The sequence below is a fragment of the Engraulis encrasicolus genome, chromosome 6 (genome assembly GCF_034702125.1).
Source record: "Engraulis encrasicolus isolate BLACKSEA-1 chromosome 6, IST_EnEncr_1.0, whole genome shotgun sequence".
In the NCBI taxonomy this organism is placed as follows: Eukaryota; Metazoa; Chordata; class Actinopteri; order Clupeiformes; family Engraulidae; genus Engraulis; species Engraulis encrasicolus.
Genome location: NC_085862.1, coordinates 21,307,906 through 21,324,473, shown reverse-complemented (window position 1 = coordinate 21,324,473; position 16,568 = coordinate 21,307,906). Strand labels below are relative to the sequence as shown.

General features: G+C 43.3%; 1 protein-coding gene across 4 annotated transcripts in view; it reads right to left on the bottom strand.

Annotated features, from left to right (window-relative positions):
* Positions 1 to 618: 618 nt before the first annotated feature.
* The window catches only part of osbpl1a (oxysterol binding protein-like 1A), a 41,877-nt gene continuing 25,927 nt past the window's right edge, over positions 619 to 16,568 (bottom strand). For 2 of the 4 annotated variants that reach the window (XM_063200881.1, XM_063200879.1), the window contains exons 17-29: positions 15,724 to 15,940; positions 13,233 to 13,308; positions 11,506 to 11,640; positions 10,954 to 11,051; positions 10,557 to 10,739; positions 9,720 to 9,827; positions 8,431 to 8,520; positions 8,012 to 8,135; positions 6,890 to 7,003; positions 4,615 to 4,738; positions 4,116 to 4,206; positions 3,147 to 3,167; positions 619 to 2,224 (exon numbers count right to left, since the gene is read on the bottom strand). In XM_063200881.1, coding sequence (XP_063056951.1) covers positions 2,122 to 2,224; positions 3,147 to 3,167; positions 4,116 to 4,206; positions 4,615 to 4,738; positions 6,890 to 7,003; positions 8,012 to 8,135; positions 8,431 to 8,520; positions 9,720 to 9,827; positions 10,557 to 10,739; positions 10,954 to 11,051; positions 11,506 to 11,640; positions 13,233 to 13,308; positions 15,724 to 15,940 — 1,484 coding nt within the window. In that variant the 3' untranslated portion in view covers positions 619 to 2,121. Of the gene's footprint in view, positions 2,225 to 3,146; positions 3,168 to 4,115; positions 4,207 to 4,614; positions 4,739 to 6,889; positions 7,004 to 8,011; positions 8,136 to 8,411; positions 8,521 to 9,719; positions 9,828 to 10,556; positions 10,740 to 10,953; positions 11,052 to 11,505; positions 11,641 to 13,232; positions 13,309 to 15,723; positions 15,941 to 16,568 lie in introns of those variants that run through there. The other 2 variants (XM_063200880.1, XM_063200882.1) reach the window with 2 other exon arrangements.

The window sequence follows — 16,568 nt, the reverse complement described above, 5'->3', positions numbered from 1 at the left end:
ATCAACTACATGCTTCGTGGTGCCGCTACGATATAGCCTCATTTTTCGTAGTTGGGCAACGCGCGCTGTCGTCGAGAGTGGGTGAGAGAGAGGGTGTGAGAGAGAAGCGTGCATTCCGGGAGGGGAGCGCTGTCGTTGTGTCAGTTTCATGCCATGTCTCCCTTCCTAACCCTAACCCTCCCTTCCTAACCCTCCCTTCCTAACCCTAACCCTAACCCTAACCCTAACCCTTATCCCTAACCTTAACCCTAAACCTAACCCTAACCCCAACCTTAACTCTAACCCTAAACTTAACTGTAAATCCCTTGTTTGAAATGTTTGATTACCGTCGTTTCCAGTTAGCCTTCACTCGCGCTTGATTGTTGACGTCCGTCCACATTATTCTTCCCCCCAGAACCAAATTACCCCAATTGTCAGTTTCCCCTTTCGTCGCCCAACCACGAGAAACGAGGCTATTCGTTAAGGCACCACGAGGCTTAAAGTTGATTTTTTTCTGTTTTTCTCGTAAAGACTTCACGAATGGCCTGAGTTACTGTTGCACTCCAGGAATTTGTAGAGGAAGGGAGAATGTTTTCATATTATGTCAGTTGGGATTAATAAGAAGGAGTCTCAAACATATTCACTGTTAGATGGTTTATTTAGTGATTTGACAATGAGGACAGTCTGTATTCACAAACAAACCAAGAGATTTAAACCAATAAGCATTTGGCCCTCTCAGAGGCCTCCCAGTCATCTGTACATGGAGTATTAACTGGACCTCATAAACAAATTCATGGGTCACTTGTTATGTGTAACAGGAAAAAAACAAAACACAATTCTGCGTATTGTGGTTAAAAGACAAACAAGAGTCATTGATACATTTCTATATCTACTGTATATATAGTTCTTTTTTTTACATTCATTCAGTAGGTCACTTGGGTTTAGCCGCTTTCTCTCACACACTTAAACATACACTCATCTCCATGCAACACAGCATATGGATGCACTTCATGTACAGAAAGGACAACATACATAATACTCTACTGAGTTTAGTAAGTACAAACATTTTCTTTCTTTCTTGCGATTTACAAAGAAACAATTCACATTTCACTTTGGATTTGCAGCAAAATGGGATGTCTAGTGTAAAATATTCTGCCCTTCAATTTTTAATGACTGGAATAGAACCCTTGTGATGGGCAGGAATGCAAAACCACAGTGATTGTTCTCATTTCATGAAAAATACGCTCGGTTAACTCCTTAACTTAACATTTAGGGAATTGCTGTTCAAAAAAACAAACAAAAACAGTCTGTGTGCATTAACACAATAGAAGGATTGACAAAGATATTTGAATAAATTGAACACTAAAAATCGCTCATTATCCTCATAGGAATGTATTATGGTACAAGATCAATATTCCTGCACATATCAAACTGCATCAATCTGACCACATTGTGGCGACACAAAGGGAACGCAGCATTCATAAAGACAAAATGACTACAAATCAACATGAACTGAGATAATATCTCATTGGCTTGCATATGTATTTTTGCAAGGTTTTTTTTCTGTTTTTGCACAAATGAAAAATGTACAAGGCTGTAGTATTCAGAATGGAACACAGCCCAATTTAAAGTTCACGGTGACTCGACCAACTGGACACTTTGATATCACAGCTTGTTCGTCTAAAGTATTTTTATTCCCTTGACAATTCTGCATTTCCAGTGCACAGATGGAATGGTTAAAGGCTAATGTTTTTTTTGGTTTACCCTATGATTGTTAATTTCAACTTCAGCTTTCATTCTTCAACTGCAAGGCTATTTGATGATTGCGTTTTGGATCACAATCTTAATCATTGTCATGTCAATTGAAAAAGTAAAACTCAACAGTACAAACATTGGGCAGGAATTGCTTAGCTGGCTTAACAATGATAAAACACGGGACAAATATGCATTGCTTCACAGCACTCCAGCTCCATACAGTGTGCAACATGTGTAATGGGAACCGCATTGTCATATCTGGAATGTTGGGTTAGGACAAAAAAAAAAAAAAAAGAATCATCGTTCAGCACGCAGAGTTAATGGCCTGCAAATGTACAGGTGTACAGTGTATAATTTGGAGGATGTGTTGTGGAATAGGCGTTTCTGTTAGTAAATATCAGGCATCTGGCTGTAGTTTCTATCCCAGTAGCTGCTGGAGAATATCCAGTCCTGGGCTCCGTTGTGTGGATTAGGACCTTGGTGAAACCATCTGTTTGGTGAAGAGAGGTAAGACATTATCCCAACTTTAGGGGCGGACAAACTGGATTGAGAACTTCAAAGTCCTGCCACATATTCCCTCTGACCGTTCTGATGGCAGGTGACTAAATAATAACTAAATAATAGTTACATAACTAAATAATAGCTAGTCAACCTGGCTGAAGGGGTGTGGTAATTACAATCAGCTGGTTCATTGAATTGTCTGGAGCAAATGTGTGGCAGGGTTCTTACTTTTTGAACCTGGGACATCTGCCTCTGCCAGACACTTACAGTAGCAGCTCATTTGGCAATGCAACTTGTTGGTGTGGTGTCATTTCCTGTCTTGGCCACTAGATGTCATTACTAATTCAGCTATTCCAGAATACATTGCCTAAACTTCTTCCAGTCAAGCTGGAACACAATAACCCCCTAAAGCAAGTGTCTATATGCACGTCAAGATAAAAATAACAACAATAATTTAAAAAGGTAGTGCAGTGATGTATCTCCACATGTTCTTTGAGAAAGAGAAACAGAGCCGAGCTCATCAGAACTCCTTTGTTTAGACCTCGTGTATTATTAAGAGGGCGCTCGGGATCGGCTTTCTGTTCCGACTCATTCATTCATAGACCGCCGACAGGCTCAACGGAAGCATGCAGACAGTAGGAAGCAGACACACATAGAGAGAAGGGCAGGAAAGGAGAAGAGCTGGAGAGAATGGGAGGCAAGAAGAAAGAGAAAGCAGTAGAAAAAAAAGTCTCTTGTTGTTTCCCCTTTGTCAAGCAGCCGCTTTTTGTGAAATTTCCTTCTCAATGTCTTAAAGTAAAAGAGACTTGTGATTTTTTTTTTTACTGCTGTCTCAGAAGATATTCAATAAAAATTCATTGTATCTGATTCCTAAGTAGAGAGAGAGAGAGAAGAGGAGAGGTAGATCAAACCTGGGGCCGAGGGCAGAGCTCCTGTGCGCAGCAGCGCGGTGCGTGGGAGGCATGGCAATGCCAAAGCAGTGCGACAGCGAGAGAGAAAAGACCAGAGATGAGCTCTCGGGCATATGAGATGCAAGTTCCACATTCCAACATTATAACATTAGCCAGCATGAAATGACAACCAGCCCTCTCTCTCTCTCTCTCTCTCTCTCTCTCTCTCTCTCTCTCTCTCTCTCTCTCTCTCTCTCTCTCTCTCTCTCTCTCTCTCTCTCTCTCTCTCTCTCTCTCTCTCTCTCTCTCTCTCTCTCTCTCTCTCTCTCTCTCTCTCTCTCTCTCTCTCTTTCTCTTTCTCACACACACACACACACACACACACACACACACACACACACATAGCAGGACCCTACACCGCATCACCAAAGCTGCAGGCTTTCAACAGCACAGCGATAGTCTCTAAGCATTTGAGTCTAGCAACCTCCACCGTTCACCAGATGAGGACGGAATGACACAAACGAAACAGCAGGCAATTCTGTAATGAGGTGATGGTCTAAACTTGTGTTGTCGTCACGTATTCATACTCAATTGATCACTCTCCTTCTCATAGCTTTTATAGTAAGCGGTCTATACACACAGGTTATTCAGTCAAGGGTCAAATTCATATTGAATTTTCTACTAGTGGCAACTAGAACATGCACACTGTACTGTATTGCTGTGCGCTGCTGTGCTAATTATTGGTGTGCTGATGAAAAATATTAGGCCCTTTCAGGAATCCCACCATTTCATCTGAGGAAAAGTTAAATCAAAATATGATATAATGAATCTCCTGAGTACAAGAAATAGACACTTGTGCTGCACAGTATGTGTGGTGATGGGCACATGCCGTGTTAACTCTCCCTGGACCACAGCATCTTGGTGCCAGTGAGAGGGAGGGATTTTGTCTTGGTGCCTGTGGCTGTGGGAATAGGGAACTTTATCACTCACTTGGTTTTCCAGTCCTCGTTCGACTGTGTGCGTTTCTTCCGAGCTGCCCTCTGTTTCTCCTCTAACCTCTTCTTCTCCTCACTCGCCATGTCTGTGTCAGTGTCAAGGGAGATGGACGGGTTAGGATTAACTTCAGGGGAGAAAAAAAAACCCTTGTGATAAATGTGAAATCTGTCATCTTTGAGCACTTTGAAGTCAAGATGTCACGAGTCGACTACCGCTATGTAGGGACAGAACTGTCGGGTAGCTCTTAAAAGCAGTTTGGTTAGTGTCTCGGAGGAGTTGGCTTTTGAAGCCAAAAAGATTTTTAATATAAACAACAAACATGAATTATGTCTCACAGATGGAAAACAGCTCTTCTTTTCCGTGGTTTAATTTCCAATATACAGTACAGTGGTCGTTTTCACACTTACCCTATATATCTGCCCATTAATGACTGCTTACTTCTCACTATCAATACCAAGTGCGAAATATATCAGCAAAATAAAGTGTGTCCCACCGATGTCTCCGTTCTCCATGGCACGGATGTCTGGCCTCAGCCTGCAGTCCGTCTTGGGGATCACCTCCTCCATCTCTTTATCCAGCTCATTTAGCTGCATCGCAAACAGGGTGAAGCTGTACATCTGCAGTCCACACAGACAGACAGACAGACAGACAGAAAGAGAAACAGAGAGACAGAGACATAGACAGACAGACAGATCAAAAGAGACAGACAGACAGGTACACGGGCAGAGAGAGAGACAGACAGATAGATAGGGAGAGATTGACAGGCAGAGAGAAGGAGAGACAGACAGAAACAGAAAAAGAAAGAAGAGAGGGAAAAGGGAAAAGAATGATATATTGGCACTTCACTCCCCTGGGTGCTAGAAAACAAGGTGAAAAAAAAAAACGTGTGGAGGCTTGCATCATGATAGATACATGTGCAGTCTGTGGAAAGATACCGTATGTTTATTTAATCTGCCTCATGATGGATTCTGTTGCCATAAGGTTATCATTTCCATTCGTCCTTGAATATATAGGGTGGGGAAAAGACGACTGGTAGACGGATGGTGTGATTATTATCATTCTGTGAAAAAATGCTTACCAATTAATGTCTGGCTAATGGCCGATGTCACCGTCTTTGTCTATGAATGTCCAATTATACATCGAGCTGTGTGACTTCCTTCCTACCCCAGCTCCCCTTCTGCTATTCTAAATGGCAATCAATTATCAGACAGATCCATTACTAATCTCTGGTCTGCCGTATGTACAGTCTGGCCCTCCTACAACAGTTCTCATTAGAAACACTGTGGCTATATGGCACTCTCTCCACACACAGTAAACAATAATACATAATAAACAAGGATAAAAGATCGTAAACAAGTGGCAGCTTCAGTTTTGAGCAAGTCTGGTGATTTTGTTTTCGTTTATTGCCAGTCAAGAAGCTGTGGCTATTTCATGGCTAATACAGGTAATGCATTTCATTTTCACATATTAAAGAAGAACAAAACCTTTAAAGGTTGGACCTTAGAAATACCGTATATTCCTCTTTTTAGCAAGCCTGGTGAAGCTGGATGCAAAGCCTTTTTTTTTTTTTTGCTCTGACTGAAATCAACTTAAGTCAAAAAGTGTGCGATAGACCTTCCGTTTTGAAGTTTGAAGTTTGGCTGTGAGCATCATTTGAGCATCATTTCCTTAAGCAGTGGGGTCTCCACTAGAAAAAAAATCACACACACCGCAGGATTCTCTTTTGAGTCTTCTTTTTAGTTCAGTTTAGAGCCAAGAAAAAAGAGAGATCCTACGGAGTGTCCTCAGGAGATCCTGAGAATCAAAAGAGAATACTACAGAGTGCCCAAACTTTTTCATAGAAACTTGGCCTTTTCATGTACATCACCAGGGATTTGCACGGATTCCTTCCGAGTGGCTTGTGCAGAGTGTCCTGAGATGTCCGTGAGAGGGGCGCCTGACAGCCTGCTTAGACCTCACTACACAGTAACTGTAGGGCAGTGGTTCTCAAACTTTTTCCATCATTTCCCCCTTCAGAGGGTCTGAATGCTGAAGCCCCCCAACCCCCACCCCAAGCAACAGCAGTACTCGCGCAGACTGATTTTGCGATCGCTGCGCCGAATCATAGGAAAGGTGACTGGTGATATTAAACAAAGAGGGACTGAGGTCGAATGCAGATGTGTCTTCATTTCTTATGCTATTCAAATTCATGACAATTGATAATATAATGTTGGTGAGGGCTTTAAACTTATTGAGTTATTGGCGAGACAGGAAATCATTTCCTTGGGAGAAAAAAAAATCCAAAATCAGATGTCACACGCCCCCCCCTCACATGCCTCTGCGCCCCCCCAGGGAGGCTTACGCCCCACTTTGAGAAAGACTGCTGTTGGGCTTTAATGTTATTTAGTCCTGCTTAACTTATCACACCAGTCTACTCTTGCTACTGTATATATTTATCCTCTATTGCACTTCAATGTCTGTCCAGTCTCTGTCTGCACTTGGGGATATGGTGAGAAACACACTCTCAATGCCTTTGTATGCCCGATGCATGTGAAGAAATTGACAATAAAGCTGAGACAAAGGAGTAATTCCACGCTGCACAGTTCTGTGTTCTAATCCGGTGCATCAACGGGAGCCAGATAAAAAGTTCCTGACCGGAGCAGTGCAGATTATATTCTGTAAAAATTGCCAATTCTTTTCTTCAGATAAATAAGAAGAGAATTTCTATCTGTGTTGCTTCGGGTGTTCTATCTTTAGTGACAATAAAACTGAGTTTGACTTTGACCGACCTGTGTGGAGTTTGGCGGGCGCGGCGCTATCCTCCACAGCAGCTGGCTGCCAGGGATCACATCCACCGTGTCACTCTCTGGCAACGGGCTGGAGTCAGCCCCACTCCCTGGGACCTGCATGTGGGAGGGAAGGGGGCAGAGAAAAGGGCAGAGAACAGGAGATATGAAAAGATAGACAAAGAGAGAGAGGAAGGGATAAAGAGAGTATTTAATTTTGATTTATTGGGCTATGTCATGGTATGTGCCATGCCCCTTGGTCCTTTACTTCCAATGACATTGCAAAAAGGCTAGGGCTTGTTCTAAATCATTCTTCATTTCTTTTCAAACTAAAGCCTTTAATTCTATGTTTATACAAAATAAAAGAAATGTATTATGTATAAATAATAATGAATGAATAAAAGAGCTTAAAGTCAAATAAGTGTGCGGCAAAAAACTCCTTTTAAAGTATTGCATACTCCTGTGTTTACCAGCACCTAGGAGCTGTGCATGGATCTTTGAACTTTTGCATACTATGTATGTTTAATAAAAAATGTAACACAATAATATTACACTTTACATCTACCATAGAGAGAGAGACTGACAGACTGAACTATGAGAAACTTTGCACAAAGTTAGTCACTGAGAAAATGGCACCCAATCATGTTCGTGAACTGAATGCATGGAGGTTTTGAAAATCAGGCCACTTCAATTGTGTTTCCTGATTGATTAATCCATCCAGACCTTTCTAATGCTGATTAGGCGACCACACCTAATCAGAGGCAGACTCATATTTTAAACCTCAACCGCCAGAGCAAAACAGCAGGCCATTCTACCTTACATAACATTTGATCTATCCTTCTCATCAGCCCAACTCTCCCTGAACATCTTCATTTCCGACAGCCACAGACACAACCACAAGAACACCTTTACACACCCGTTACCATCCACCATCAACAGCCTCCTCACCACACACACACACATGCAAATACACACACACACACACACACACACACACACACACACACACACACACACACACACACACACACACACACACACACACACACACACACACACACACACACACACACACACACACACACACACATGAGGATTGAATGCTATGTTGTCAGGGCAGCACACCGGTTTATTGTTCTTCTCCTCTGCAGCTTTCTTGTCATTGGACTTGTTGGCCTCAAAGGATGCAGGGTCCACAGTGTACAGGCACTCGGTCCACTTCCCATACAGCATGCACAGCTTCCTTTTACTGAAGGAAACACAATCACATAGATGTGCAAAACATGTGGCACTGGAGGACAAGGCATGAAAAAGATGAAATGACTACAAGAAAGAACAGAGGACAAGAAACTTTTCACCTAAAATCCCCATGTGATGGTAAAAACTGTGAGGGAGGTTGGGATGTACATGTGATGTGCTAAGGGAAGTTGGGGGAGGGGGGGGTCATGTCATGTGCTGAGGGAAGTTGGGGTGTACATGTCATGTGCCATGCTGTTGCTGTTGCTTCACTGATTTCCAAACTCACTCTGGCAGCCATGAGGTACCTTTTGTCTAAGATGTAGCCCTCAACCTTGTGCAACTCTTTGCCAAAGAGACCACAGGGTTTGAAATTTAGATGGCAGCGCTCCCCAGTCCTGTGAAGACATGACAAACTTTCAGCAAATGTATTCAGCAAATACAAAACTAGGTTAAAAAATATTCGGCTGGAGGCACCGAGTACCTTCAGAAAGAGACAACTCAAATCAAACAAGATTAAACACAACTATGATAAATATTTAATGTAGTGTATAACGCAAACCACTTGTGACATTCTTGCATAAAATATCTTCAAGGTAAAATACATCTTCAAAACATAAAAGCAGTCAAACGGTTGAAAAAGACTAAGGCTGAAAAATAATGACTTTGAAACAGCTAGAGTTAGGGTTATTTATCTAGTCTCTTAATAGTGCACTGTGTAATATTTTTAGTAGTTTATTTCCAGAATTCATGCTTCCCATTCACAAATGTTACCCTTTTCATGAATACTTACTACCACCATCATTCCAAGTATTCATTTTGACTGGGAAAATTGCACTTTTCATATGAAAAAAGGGATCTTTTCCATTGTACGCCATTCTGAACTAGCAGAAATAGACATTTTTAGCTGCAAAACTTACTGTATTTGGGTCATATTAGTAAATATTAGTGCACTATTTAGTAAATATTAATGAAAAGCTCAAATCGGGCAGTACACAGTATATTTTCAATGACCAGCATAGTTGCAATACCTACTCTGGCCACCATCTTACACAGTTCACCTTTAAGATAATACTTTCTGCAATATGCTCCTTTTTTGCACTTTGCAGCTTACTTTCACTACCTCAAAAGAGCTGCCTTGGGCCTGCTATATACAACACAACATACCGGTATGCTGTTTCTTGGTGCTGCTACTATGATAACCTGACTAATCTAGTTACTAGTTTTGTTCTTTTCCTCCTACCATTAGCAAAGATTATTTTTCAAAATGTTAAATGCTTCATATGTAAAATGGTTCAAATGTTACTCATTATTTCATCATTACTTATTACTTGTTACTGTGTTACTTGTTACGGTCCTGGTTTGCACTTTAATATCTGTCCTGTTAATGTCAGTCCCGTGTATGTCTTTGTCTTTGCATGGGATAGAGAGCAATGCAATTTCAATTTCCTTGTACCTGCATTATCTGTGCATACAAAGAAAGTGTCAATTTAGTCAATTTGACTAGACTCTTTCTGAAGCACATGAACACAAACACGACAAGTGTGTATGATGATGTGCTCTGTAGATACTGTTGCTATTTAACTAGAGGACTCACTGGTGGTTGATGATCTCCATGTTACCATACTGCTCAATCCACAGTTGACCCACAATGATGTTGTGCACACAGCATGTTGGATTGGTCCATGTGTAGGCTTCATTAAACCTGGTGGGGAGGATCAGGTTTGCATTTATTGACAACATTATTGTCATGTATTGAAAGATTGAGAAATGTGAGCTTTGGAGATATATAAAGATAAATAACAAAGACAGCAGGGCAAACAGTCAAATGGTATTGTACATTGAATATGTATTTAGCATTTGACGGTTTATACATGTTCATCTGAACTGAAAATTGTCTCTCAAACTGCTCTTTCAGTATTTCACTGTTCTAGTCACTCAGATTGTTAGACAACTCTGAAGTATTAGTACTTTCTTTCAATTTTATTTATTTTCATTTTTCATTTTTCTTTCTCCTTCAGTAGGTCTTCTTTTCATGTGCAACTTTAATTGCCTCTGGGTTGTGGAGTTAGAAAAATAGAACACAAAATGGAATACAACACAAAGCAACTATCTTCAGAAAGTAGGAGCTCTATCCTGTCTCCATGGCAACTGCCCCAATATATTAACCCTTTAATAAACCCCAAAACCCCAATGCATTTTCTTATTTGCTGCAATTGATCACGCTAACAATAATGACTACACACGCTGCGCCACATGCTTACTTGGAGAGCTCCAAGAATATGAGTTTGAGGTAGATGGAACAGTGTGTAAATGTTGACAATGCCTGGCGATATTTCCAGGGATCATTTTGTGTTTTACATGTGTCATGATTATTTTGCCTTTACCAGGAAAGCTCACAGATGCCACTTCAAAGAGTTACTGGGCCGCTTACTTGGGGAGCTCCAGGGTGATGGCCCCCTTGGGCTCGGCCTCCACACTCTTGCCCCAGAACTTCAGCTTGGGGTAGATGGAGCCGTGGAACACAAAGTCCCTCTGCAGCCCCTCGGCATGGAAGGCACTCACCGGGGGGTGGTGGCTCACTTGCTCAGACATCAGCCTGAAGCCCAGGTCATCTCTGTGAAGAGAGGGGGGTGGGGTGGGGTGGGGGGGTGGGGGGTGTCAGATAGATAAAACCAAAAAGAGAATGAGACGCAGCACGAGAAAAGTGCATAGTTGAAAAAAACAATTCCAGTTCAAAAGAATAAAATGGCCTCAAAAACAAAACAAGATCCAATCTCCATGGAGCCGTGGGCTGGGAGACAATAACACAGCAGAGCCCGTCATCTCACCTGACCAGCTCATATGTCTCGCCGAGCAGGGGGTTGAACGGCTTCCCTGTCCTCTCCCACTGAGAGGCCACCGCTGACACCGCGAACGCAGCAACACACTGCAACACACCAGCACACACGGGGGGATCACGCCGGGACATCAACACACAGAACACACGGCTCAGAGCAAAAATCACACCTGTGACTGAGAGGCAGATTTTCACGGGAAGCATTCATACAAAATAGACCAGTTCAGAGCAGTTCAGAATGACAGTGGAATTTTAAAATGGTGGCCAAAAAAAACCTAGTACGACGCTACAAGCGAATGAACAGATGATGCTTTTCGAAGAAGAAACACAAGCTGTCTAGACACGTCTAGAGATTTTCAAACCACCCTGGTTACATTTCTTCTGTTTTCTTCAATGTAAATGTGAGTCATTAACCCAGCCATCCACCTCAGTCAACCCCTTTACTTGTTCTGACAAAAACCCCTGACCTGAAGACAGTTGATCATTTGAAAGAGCTGAATGTGAAATAGCTTCTCCCCTTGGCTCCTCATCTTGCCCTCATTACCTTCATTCTCTCTATGGAGTCGATGGTGGCGTTGGCCTGATGGATGAGGTACGTGTGCTCCATGTACTCTGACAGCCTCTGCAGGAAGCTGAGAGGCTCGTTAAAGATGACCGGCATGGTGATCTTGGACAGCTCCTGGAGGAGGCAAAGAGAGAGCAGAGGAGAGGAGGATGGGGGGAAAGAAAAGTGGAGCGGAGAGGAGTGGTGGAAAAATGAGACAGAGAGGAGAGGAGAAGAGAGGAGGATGGGGTGAAGAGAGGTGGAGAGAGGAGAAGAGAGGTAGAGAGAGGAGAGGAGATGTGGAGAGAGTAGGTGGAGGGGTGGAGAGAGGAGAAGACAGGTGTAGAGAGGACAGGAGGACAGAGGCGAGTAGAGGAGGAGAGAGGAGAGAAGAGGAGAATGGAATGCAGAGAGATGGAGAGAGAGGAGAAGAAGAGAGACGATAGGAGAGGTGAAGAGACGAGAAGAGAGGTGGAGAGAGGAGAGGAGACGGAGAGGAGAGGTGCCACAGAGAGAGGAGGAAAGAGGAGAGAGGAGGATAGGGTGAAGAGAAGTGGAGAGGGGGAGAGAGGAGAGGAGAGGTGGAGAAAAAAGAGAGAAGGATAGAGGAGAGGAGACGAGAGGAGGAGAGATAGAGAGAGGGGAGGTCACACAGAGAGGGGAGAGGAGACAGAGAGGAGGAATATGTGGGGTGACGTAGAAGTGGAGAGAGGAGAAGAGTTGGCATGGAGAGAGTAAAGGAGAGGTGAAGAGGGGAGAGGAGAAAGGATGAATGTGCGTTGACAGAGGTGGAGAGAGTAGAGGCGGAGAAAACAGAGAGGTGGGGATAAGGTGGTGGTGGTGTTGACAGTCAGAGAGAAGAATTAGGGAAGAGGGTGACAAGAGAAGAGGGAGAGAAACGAAGGCAGGCAGAGAGGGAAAGACAGATGAAGAGTGAGGAGCGGAGGGAGAAAAAGAAAGGGAATTAAGGAATTAGAGGTTGATTAAAGAAGAGGGAGAAAAGGGAACTTGGTAGATAGACAGACAGCGGTGGAAAAAGGCAAGAGAGGGGGGCAAGGGAGAGGGGGAGGTAGAGAGGGATGGGGACGGAGAGAGAGATTATGGGAGATTGGTCAGAGGGGGTGGGGGGGTAGGAAAGAGAGAATGTTAAAAGAGTGAGAGAGAGTGAGAGAGAGGGGGAGAGAGAGAAAGAGAGACAGATATATATATATATATATATATATATATATATATATATACAGAGAGAGAGATTAAGGAAGATTGGACAGAGGGAGAGAGAAACAGACAGGGGAGATAGGGAGTAGGGTGTTAAAAGATGAGGGAGATGGACAGCGGAAAGGAGAGGCAGAGGGAGCGGGAGAGAGTAAGATGAAGGGGAATTGAACAGAGGGAGAGATGAAAGGAGAGAGAGAATGAGAGAGACAGAGAGAGTTTGAGCATGACTGTAATCAGCACTGGTTGTTAGCTACATGACCATTGTTGCAGGAGCTGAAACCTACCTTCAACACCATGACAACCAGAATAAAGTATCTCATTCTCTGAACTGTCACTTGTCATCCACTATCACAATGCCACAGACATCTGACTTCAACATGCAAAAAAACCCACACACAATGCTTTTAATATGGTGAGTCGGGTAGTTGACTGACTTCTGACTGAACCTCTTGACCACCAGCAGCTACAGCAAAGTGTGTGTGTGATATTTTTTTTTACCAGTGGGGGCGTACCATTCCAATGCATTTCCGTAGAATACTCCAGATGCTGAAGTCATTTCTGGAAAACATGGGAGCTGGCAAGGTGGTCCTGGGGAGGAAAAAGCAATCGAATCATAAGAAGACACTAATGTGCGTACATTTACCTTGAAGACAACTATGGAAATCATTGACTATTCAACACACCATCTACTGGTACATACAGTATAAGGTTTTTAACAGATCATATACAGTACAGTATAAAACCTACTTTCTGTCATCCAGGACACATTTGTGGCATTGAATTGTTGAAAATGACTGATTGAAGGCAGAGAGTACATAGTGGTGTTCACTGTATATATGTGCGAGGCAAGCTGAAGCTGCTGTGTCCAGACAGCAGAACATTGGGGTCATTGATGCTTTTAGAAGCAGATTTGTGGGTGGCGCAACCGCAGCTAGTGTCAGTACTGTGCATAGTTGGTACACTGAACAATTGTGTAACATTTCCACACTGTCCATTACACCAGGTAATTACTTTAACCCATTTTAGCCCAAGCCCTTTTTGGAAAAGGTGCCCTCTCCCTATTAAAACCTAAATATCTCAGCCTCCGAAGCACACAAAAACATGAAATAAGTAGCATTTAAAAGCTAGGACTTTCATTTTGCACGAGAATGTGTTCATTCAGCTCTAACATACCCACATTTTTAATGAAACAGCTAAAATCTCAAGAACCTTAATGCAGTGTATATGTCGCTCCAGGACACAATGGGTTAATGCAACATTTCGGTCAACCGGACTTCTTCAGATACATTGTATTAAAAGTTAGCTGCGGGTGGAATGGATAATGTGTGGGATCTTTCTTACACTTCAGCCCAGGCAATCAGTATAAGCAACTGCTCCTTGGCCAGGCATCCTAGCAGCGGTGCCAACAGTAGGGCAGAAGGGAGAGGGCACAGGCTTAGTGAACAGGCAGAGGTGAGAGGGCAGAGGGGTGGTGAGAGGGCCGAGTTGAGAGGGGAGAGGACAGGGTTGGAGGGGCAAGTTCAGAAGTACAGCAGGCCACTTCTGCAGAGCCAATAATGACCATTATCGCCTCGATACCTGGTCCAGGTGACTGGCCTATTGCAGACCTTATACTGATGCCTACTGTATACTAAATACACAGAGAGAGAGAGAGAGAGAGAGAGAGAGAGAGAGAGAGAGAGAGAGAGAGAGAGAGAGAGAGAGAGAGAGAGATAGAGATAGAGATAGAGATAGAGATAGAGAGAGAGAGAGACTGAGACAGAGAAAAATAAAGTTTCACAGCGTGAAAATGTGAAATATTTGGTAATGACTGATCAGAGGCATTCAAATTTGAAGATGTAAAAATAAGAAGTTTGCCAAACGCTTTTCTTCGTTGGTCCAGCTATTGCTATAGGACTAGCAGCATTGATTTATTGGGCTATGGCAACTACGATGACCCTTGACCCCTAAGCTTTCAACATTCGACATGCATTTATGCCGAAACATCAACTCCTTCTACATTTACTTTTCAAGTTTCAAGGACACTCAGGATGTGTTTGATTAAGGTTCATACACAAGAAAAGTAAAACTAAACTGTTTTGAAATAAAACCTTGAAAAAACACAAATATATTATTCCTAGCTCATGCATAGAGAAAGTGAATAACGAATAAAAGTTTCAGCTTTCTGCAATTTTCTGTCTCCCAACCCTGCGATCTCCGGTCGGGGCAGACTAATGCGTGTTGTTATGAAACTTGTTTTGGCCGTCAATCACCCGGCCACTGAAACTAAACACATCAGTCAACACACGGGGCGCTTTCACAGTTCCAATTACGCCGATACACAGCGAGATCATCAATCTTTAATGCCAGCGTTTCATTGTGAGACCCTCCTCAGCACAATCTAGCCTAAATTATTCACCGGCCAGCACTGACCATCAACAACAAATTCAGCCAGAGGTGTAGGTGTCTATCTTGTTTTGGAAACAGATTCTAGTTCAGACTTTCAAAAGTGGAAGGGGAGGCAAAAATCAATTCGACGTTGTGGAAGTTCACATCTTGAGAGTTTAGGCTTAACAAACAGAACAAGTTGTACAACCCCAGCAAGTGTGCACTTAAAACCTGGTTCTGCTGTTGACTTAATAAGTCATTATAACTGGCGAATTATTCACCACAAGGTGCTGTGAACAAAAGTTAAGTTTGTCTGAGTATGTGTGAATGGGTTGTTGAATGTCCATGCTGCATGCAAACTTCTTTGTGCGTGTGTGCTTGTGTGAGAGAGACACATTTTACTTGTACTTCTTGTGTGTGTTTGAGTGTGTGTGAGATACGCGCTACCTGTGCTTCTTGAGTGTGTCTATGTGTGTGTGTGTGTGTGTGATATCTGAGAGACAAACTGTACCTGTGCTTCTTGAGTGTGTGTGTGTGTGTGTGTGATATGTGAGAGAAAAACTGTACCTGTGTTTCTTGAGTGTGTGTGTGTGTGTGTGTGTGTGTGATATGTGATATGTGAGAGACACACTGTACCTGTGTTTCTTGACCCCATTGGTCCTGGGCTCCTCGTCCTCCTCATCGCCACGGCGATCCTCCTGGGACATGGCGGTGGCCGGCCTGCTGCGTGTGCTGCGGAAGAGCTCCGAGCCTTCCTCCTCCTCGTCCTCCTCTACCTCTCTCTCGTCCTCGTCGTCCACGGAGCGGCTGGCCAGAGTCTCGAAGCCGCTCAGCGAGCGTTCAGACTCCGAATCTGCTCAGGGGAGAGGAGAGGAAAGGGGAGGAGAGGAGCACAGGCGTGTGCTTAGGATGTGCGGTATGGATGGGGTGTCTGCTCGGGATGCAGGAGTTAGGGGGGATGGCGTGTCTGCTACCTGACTGCACCCTACACCTCTGGTCATGGTAACCTGAACCAGGTATCACGTGGCTTTTAAAGGGCACTCGCTCACACCACACCAGCCCACAGCTCTCTCTCTCTCTGGAGCTGAATTTGCCAGTGCAAACTTGATAATAACATTAGCTAATACCAGGCCTTCCGGTTTCTCCAGGGGGGAGTTTGTTAGTAAAAGTGGGTGGTTGTACAGCAGGTGGTGCGCTGAAGTGAACAACAGTTTAGAAATGGAGCACTACCAAATGAAGTCTTTTAATCCTTTGTATCAGGTTTGTTTCAGAGGTTTGTAGCCTCATAACGCACAACTTTCCACCAATGTCACACTGTAATAGTGATTGAAAAGACTTACTACCACAGTACTTCATTATCACTACGCCAAGAACACAGTTCTTTTTAATAATAAATTATAACTTGGCCATTGCCATTTTGATAACTGCAAAATGTATTACAGAGGCCTGTTAATGTCTTAACATGTTGAAGTCCTAACAGG